Here is a 7548-nt window from a genome sequence, read left to right as displayed (position 1 = left end):
ATTTATTCAATCCGACAATCGAATAAAAAGGAAAACTAATGAAAATGACTTGAAGACTTTGAGTTTTAATGATAAAGACAAAATAAAGGGTAAAGTGAATAGTACTATGATTAACTTTTTAGTGTAAAAATGTGATTTTTCGTTAAAATGAACAATACCGGAAACTTTTTGTTAAAATTCCTAAAATAAAAACGAGTGTGCGAATATCATGTTGCGGAAAGAATGAAGTGATGAACGGATGATTTAATCCTCTCACCAACTTGCATTGACGTGAAGTCCTTGCATTTGCTAGAAATCGAAATCATTGTCCTTCAAAGCTAGGCCTGCAATTATATTAGAGATTATGTTGGAATTTGGTTGAGGTGACCATGCAACTGTTGATAAATCTCAAATTCTATTATCCCCAGTGGGATTGAAATAACGATTCATATGCCACATTGTCACAATTGGTTTTGATTCTGTTCATCCGGAAACAAGAAACAAAAACAAAATATCACTAATAATGTGATTGATGCATTAGCAATAGTCTTGTATTGGAGAATATAACCACACACCGGAGATATAAAAAACAACGTACAAGTTATATGTGGAAAATTTGCATCTAGAATCAATGAGGTCTTTTGTAATAAAATCACACACCTAGTAATTGTTGAAATATTCCACATCAACCGTATCTCTAAGAAAAGAAGAGTTTAAATATCCTAACACCACTCTAACTAACACCGAGGCCTTTGTGATAAAACATCACACTTGACGGATTGTGCATGTGGTAATTAACAAGTTGTGGACAATATTGATGTACCTGATGGATTATGCAGTTGGTAATTAACAAGTTAAAAGACAATATCGGTGTTGCTGGAAGTGGGCCTTTTGACCCGTCTCTCTAATAATTCTACAGTAATATGCAAGCACTGATGATGTTAAAAAAGTTGTTAGGTGACATGTCTTTCAGAATTCCGTGTTCACAATGGTGATCCAGTGCATGCTGGTCTCACGACCCCATCTGCCTGTTTGTCTTCTTCTGTGCGTTTCGCCTGTTTTCTTCAATAACAGCCGGATTCATGGGGCCAAGCATGTCGCTGGGCCATGGCTTCTCGATATACACTGGTAGAAAACTCTTTTATGTTTTTTGTTTTTGTAGAGCACAAAAAGTATCCCATGTAATTAGATCCAGATGTCTTTTAATATTTTGGTTGTCATATTACTGGCCATGTAGTGAGTGCTTATCCGTGATATCCTTTGCCCACAACCTAAGTGGTGGTGGCCCTTTTGGTTTTGGCACCATCCAAGCGTAGACTTGTCATTTACCCAAAGTCGCCGAAGGCTTTCAAAACGAGTCGACTACTTTTCCTATAGGGTTCTCTGCCATCTGGTTATCCCTCGGAAGAATTCTTGTATGTATCTGATTCACCACGTGATGTAACTGTAATTTTTCATTTGAGAATTTGGTTTGTACACATATTATAATTTTGATAAACTTATGAACCATATCAGTATGTTACGTGATATACTAAACTTCCAAAATAATTTCTTGGTAACACCTTTGATGTTTAGGTGCCTACCCTACATGGTCCACCATGAGTATATGTTTTGCTTTAGGTCAGTATGTTACGTGATATACTAAACTTCCAAAATAATTTCTTGGTAACACCTTTGATGTTTAGGTGCCTACCCTACAAGGTCCACCACGAGTGTATGTTTTGCTTTAGGTTGTGTTGCCAATGGGTGGGCCTATGTGTTACTTGAAAACTTGAAAAGAGGTGGTAGGAAAGAGGAGGACATGCCTCGTCGGATAGTTTGATAAGGATAATGATTAGAGTTAGAGGATTTTCTATTATCCTTCTGAGTATCAGATATTTTGAATTTTTAAGCGTTATTATTATTATTATTATTTTGATTCATGAAAATCAAGATTTAATAGTTAAAAAAACTAAAGTATTTTTATATTCCAAAGCACCACAAATTATTATAGATTGAAATTATAAGGTCAATCTAAATACTCAATTCCATCACTACCTTTGAAGAAGCATAATTATGGTAATAAACTAGCTAATCTAAGAAAATCTAACCATCTCAAGAATTATGTAATTTGGATGGACCACATCTTAACTTAGTTAATGTGCGGATCCATAGTCTTCATATACAGTGGCGTGTGCTTAAGGTAATGAATCCACACTATTCGTGATCAAATATTATCGATAATGTATGTGTTTCAGTAGAAATAGTTAAGGAATGAAGTGTGCAAAAAAATTGTTAAGAAATGAAGTTCGAGTCGGATATCAGAACACGTAGTTTTCACCAATAGAAATCTCCCAAGCTTAAGTTAAAACTTGGCTAGAATGCTTCTTTTCAAGTTTGAATGATATTTACTATTAGTTATGATATTGTTGATGAATTATTGATCAATAATATCTATGTTAGTTATTCTGTTTCTCTAGTTTTTCTACATAATATTCTGTCTTCTTTTCTTTTCTTTTTAGTTTTTTTTGTGGAACAATAAATTTGTTAAATTAAATGTTAATTTTTGTTGGATATTCCGTCTTTTTCGTGCCTTATAGCCCTTTAGGCCTGGCAGAATTGCAGCATCTCTGTCCGGAACTCGTTCTTTCCCCGGAAGCTAATCCCAATCAAGCAAGAATTAGCTTCCCACATTCATCACAACAACAAAACCAACCAAAACTGCAATCTAATCATTCCAAATTAAACATCTATATTGTAGTGTGTATGTTGGTAGAGAATCTGCCTTGTAACCAGACGTATACACCCGGAACTCCGGAGCTATCTGGTTTCTCCTAAACGTGCGACGAGAGAAAAAAAGAAGAAGATAGAAACTATTTCAACCATTGACGTAAAATTAGCAACACACTCATCTGGTTGAATCCGCACGTCTTTCATATAATCTTTCTACTCATTTTTACAGGGGTACAATCGGGCAAGGGAGGTAAAAATTTGTTCAGAACAAAACAAGGCACAGCACAAAGCAACAGAAGAGAAAAAAACATATTCTGCTGAGCGACTTATCAGCCTGCATTACATGCCTTCTAACCCTCGGACTACCGCTCCCCGCCAGATTATACGAATTCGAATTGGTATACAAGTTTGTTAACGAGTTGCCAAAAACCCTTGCATATACCATTTCACCAAACATGTCAGCTCCTGGATTGATCGCGGTTGTGGCGACGCCAGGACTATTCATTGGGTCTTGTAGGGGACTGTTTAGTTGTGAACCGTAAGGAGAACTCCGATGATGAAGTTGCGGAGTAACGTATTGACTGGTGGGTGTACGGGCTGATCGCGGTGTGTCAGCCCCACAAGGACGAAAGGGTCTTCGCGGAATCACTATACCAAGATGAGGAGCCTTGCCTTTCGAGGGCTTTGGGGGTTTGGTTGTTTGTCCCCGGCCGTAGAGTGGGACTAGAGAGGACTCGGAGACTTCAGCTTTGCATACAGGGCACTGGGGCTGTTTCTGCTCATCTTGGTTTTCGGAAGACGGGCTTTGGAACTGAAGCCACTTGTATATGCAAGGCCAGCAGTAGAGGTGACCGCAGAGGGTGACCACAGGATCCTGCACAGAGTCTAAGCAGATGCTGCAGTCGAAGGTGCCACAGGATTTGTTGTCGGAGTCCGCGACTCCATCAGATACGGTATTCCATTTTTCAAAGGAACATTTATCTTGTCCAATGGAGTTATCTTGAGCCACAACCACTGGAAAAAGCTGCTCTGTAGCCATCTTAACCGATCGAGAAACTAGTATTTGGGAGCTGCGTAAATCTGAGACATGGAAAAACAAAGAACGTTAGAAACATGGTCTAAAAATCAGCTTCTAACGAAAGTTCAAAGCCGTCCATGCGAAAGGCTAGAGAAAGATGCCTAAATGCAATCAACAAGACTTCAAAGCATCAATCATGGCAACGAGACGACAACAAGAAAGCATCAAAATTTACGCGATTAAAAACCATTGGACCAAAAGTTTGAAAAAAAAAAAGAAAAAAAAAAGGGGGAAAAGTTGAAACAAAAGTAACACCACCAATATATAAATAATCAAATTAGTCCAGAAAAGTTAAACCAAACGGTAAGATCAGATCGAGTATATTTATCAATTATCAGCAGCCCTTCTAGAAGGGCTTAAACAACAAAAACATTTTAAATTCTCTCTCAAATATTTATTCAATATTTAAACAACAAAAAACATTTTAATTTCTCTCTCAATATTTAATGAATATTTTCCATGTTCATAGAGCAGAAACGTTCAGAAACCAGATCGTAATCGAAGACGAACAGAAAGGCCAGCAATACCTATGTTTTCAATGCTTAAGGTTGACTAGTAGAGACAATCTTGTTTGAGAAAACAGGTGAACTAGGCAGCCTAAAACACGACAGATCAAAGTAACTAATGTTGTATGCAAGTTGTGTCACTTTTTTGCTGTTCTTGTACATGTAATAGAGTTCCAGAATCCTGCTTTACATATAATCAACCAAAACCCAAAGCAAAAAAGAAGAGGCCAGAATCCCTTTTGATCCTTGAGCTGAAATCCCTGGACGATTAATCAGCTCGAGAATCCAAAAACACAACAACCCAATAGGAAAAACCATTCAAAGAGAAGGAAGCCCCACAAACAAAACAAGGAACAGATAGAGGGAAGTTGAGTGCATACCAGCAAGATGTGAGAGGTGGGTTTTGGTGGGTTTTCTTTTCTCTGTGAGCTTTGGAAGCAGAGCGTCAATGGACAAACAGAGAGAGAGGAGAGAGAGTGCTGCGGGTAATGGGTTTTGGAATATGGAGATTGGAGAGCGAGGAGGATGAAGGGAATGGGAAGGTGCAAGATGAGGAGGAAAGAGGGAGGGGAGAGGGATATATATACAGACAAAACATACTCCGTCTTCGAGAAACCATTATTTGATAATAAAAAATTAAAAAATCCATCAACCACTTTGCTCTTCACGCACGGTTCCCTTCTCCTTCCCCTTTCCTTCTCTCTCTCACATACGTGGCACCCATCCATTGATCCTTTTTTTCTTTTTCCTTTAAAAATCATTTCTTTTAATTTTTAATTTTTTTATTATTCGTTCTTTCCATTGAATTATGTTATTGTTTGTTTTTCTCTTTTTGTTAACCTTGTTTTGTAGTTGGTATATGAATTTGGTCGAATTAGCTTAAAGCATTGGTTCTCTGTTTACGCTGAAATTTGAATATTCCTTTATGTAATTATCTAATTTGTGTATGAATTATTTATAGCAACTAATTACGATTCTTGGTCCAGACAGGATTTCTAAATATAAAGAAGATTGGAAGCATTGCTTTTTTACTCAATTTACCGTCCTTTAGTCAAACGAAAAATAAATAAAAACTATTGTCTTAATGTTTGTAGTTCTTTAGTGACTCGAATTTGAACTCATTGTTTTTTTTCTTTCTAAATCGTTGTTCAAAGAAATAAACATTGCAAACAAAACAAAATATGAATGTATATGAGTATTTGGTCTTTTATGTGATTGTAGTACTTTAGTGACACATAATAATAGAAAAGTTGCAAATAAAAGTCATATATGAAACATAATTTACTTTTACAAATATGTGATATATGCATGCAACACTACAATATTACACTAATCTTACATGCACAAGTTTAATGTACTTTTGTTGTGTATGAATTGTGTTTCACTAAAAAGAGATGTTAGACGGACTCGCCTCAAAAATAAGTCTTGTTGAACGCGTGTCATTTTTATCCTGCAATTAACATTCTTATTTGGGTCCACTCAAATAAAAGTAAAGATGTTGAAATTGTTCTCTCTTTTCTAACCTCTCTTTAACCCTAACACGATGAATGATGAACTCAAACGATCTCTCTCTCCCTCTCTCTCTCTCTCTCTCCTTCTTCTTCTTCTTCTTCTCTACATGTCTCGTCTCTCCTGTCCAATGGACTCAGAGGCAACAATCGTAAAAACTCCAGTCGGTAACCATGGATTGAATGGCCATTGGCAGCCATAAGAGGACCAACTTTTTGCATAGATTCTCATAGAAAATTAAAATTTAAAATTTATGCAACATTCTCCAGCAAGAAGCAAGTTCAAAATTTCAAATTCCTTATTTCTTCAAGAATCTATAAATAAATATAGAGAAAGATGTCGTATTGAAATGGCAGAGAAGAAGAGAGAGATTGTTTGAGTTCATCGGTTGGGAAGATGAGATTTTTTTTTTTTTTTTTACAAGCAACGATAGGTTGGTATTTTATTAATCATCTAAAACAATACATAGGTGTCACGTGGGTATAATATTACATTGACCAAGAAAATAGTCTAAGGTGAATTTGCTCAAACAAGACAACAGTAGGTATAACATTGAAGGTAGGTATAACAGACTTGTATCAGCAACTGCAAAAGATCACCGCCGAATTGCGAGGCCGCATAAAATCATCGTGAAAATGAAACCACATAAAGCCATTGAAGGTAGACGACATCAAATCACACATCACTCAAATGCGAAAACCATATCCAACCACACAATACCTCGCTAGGCGAGACGGCAGAACTAAACTAAATTAAAATTAGCTAAACCAAACTACTCCGAGAACGAAACCACATGTCGGCTAATTCCGATGAAGCCGAGAGGAATAACGCTTGCACACTTATCCACTCGGTTAAGAAGGCCGATAATTTTCTTCTTTGTTTTTGTTGTGTTAATTTTGATGGTCGTTCTTCTTTTATACATTGCTATATGTTGACTACTATCATTTGATAAGTGCAGGGGAAAATATTTTTATTCGAAGTAGTTAATTTTTGTATATTCTACCTCCATCACAGGTTTAATCTACCTTTCCACAATTTTTTTTTGTTATTAATTTACCATTATCTTTTTTTATTCTACCTCTATTACATATTATTGCCTACGTATCACCATTTTTTTAGGGGCTTTTAGATCTAGGTCCAAAAACATAGATGATTTTTAGGAGTGAGTCCAGTTATCTAATTACATGTTTTTATTTTTTTTATACTTATTTTATATTTTTAAAAATATTATAAATCAATTAAAATCTTCTAATATTATGCATTTTTCAACTCCAAAAAATCTAATTAATATCTTACAACAACAAAAAAAAAAAAACTAATATACTAACATATATTATCTACAAAACATTCTACCTTAACCCAAGTAACAAATATATGAATATATATTATATATGTCACATCCCAGCCCGGGCCCCCACCACATCTTAGCCCGACTCCACCATAACACGATATTGTCCGCTTTGGGCCCCGACCACCCCCTCACAATTTTGTTTCTGGAAACTCACACGAGAACTTCCCAATGGGTCGCCCATCATGGGATTGCTCTAGTGAGAACTCGCTTAACTTCGGAGTTCCAATGGGACCCAAAGCCAGTGAGCTCCCAAAAGGCCTCATGCTAGGTAGAGATGAGAATATACATATAAGGCTTAGAGGATCCACTCCCTTGGGCGATGTGGGATGTTACAATCCATCCCCTTAGGGGCCCGACGTCCTCGTCGGCACATTTTCAGCCAGAGATTGGCTCTAATACAAAATTGTCACATC

At 36.5% G+C, this 7548-nt stretch overlaps 1 protein-coding gene across 2 annotated transcripts; it reads right to left on the bottom strand.

Moving 5' to 3' along the window:
- Positions 1-2871: 2871 nt before the first annotated feature.
- LOC126582062 (E3 ubiquitin-protein ligase RMA1H1-like) lies at positions 2872-4844 on the bottom strand. Of its 2 annotated transcripts, none has more exons than XM_050246044.1 (2): positions 4297-4844; positions 2872-3771 (listed from the first exon to the last, which is right to left on the bottom strand). In XM_050246044.1, exon 2 carries the CDS (start codon positions 3728-3730, stop codon positions 2954-2956), a length of 777 nt encoding a protein of 258 aa, XP_050102001.1. In that variant the 5' UTR covers positions 3731-3771; positions 4297-4844; the 3' UTR covers positions 2872-2953. The 2 variants fall into 2 exon arrangements, with proteins under 2 accessions (XP_050102001.1, XP_050102000.1); XM_050246043.1 differs by having other exon boundaries at positions 4656-4843.
- Positions 4845-7548: the final 2704 nt, after the last annotated feature.

Source organism: Malus sylvestris, chromosome 9, assembly GCF_916048215.2.
Source record: "Malus sylvestris chromosome 9, drMalSylv7.2, whole genome shotgun sequence".
Classification (NCBI taxonomy): Eukaryota; Viridiplantae; Streptophyta; class Magnoliopsida; order Rosales; family Rosaceae; genus Malus; species Malus sylvestris.
This window is presented reverse-complemented; position numbering and strand designations above follow the sequence as displayed.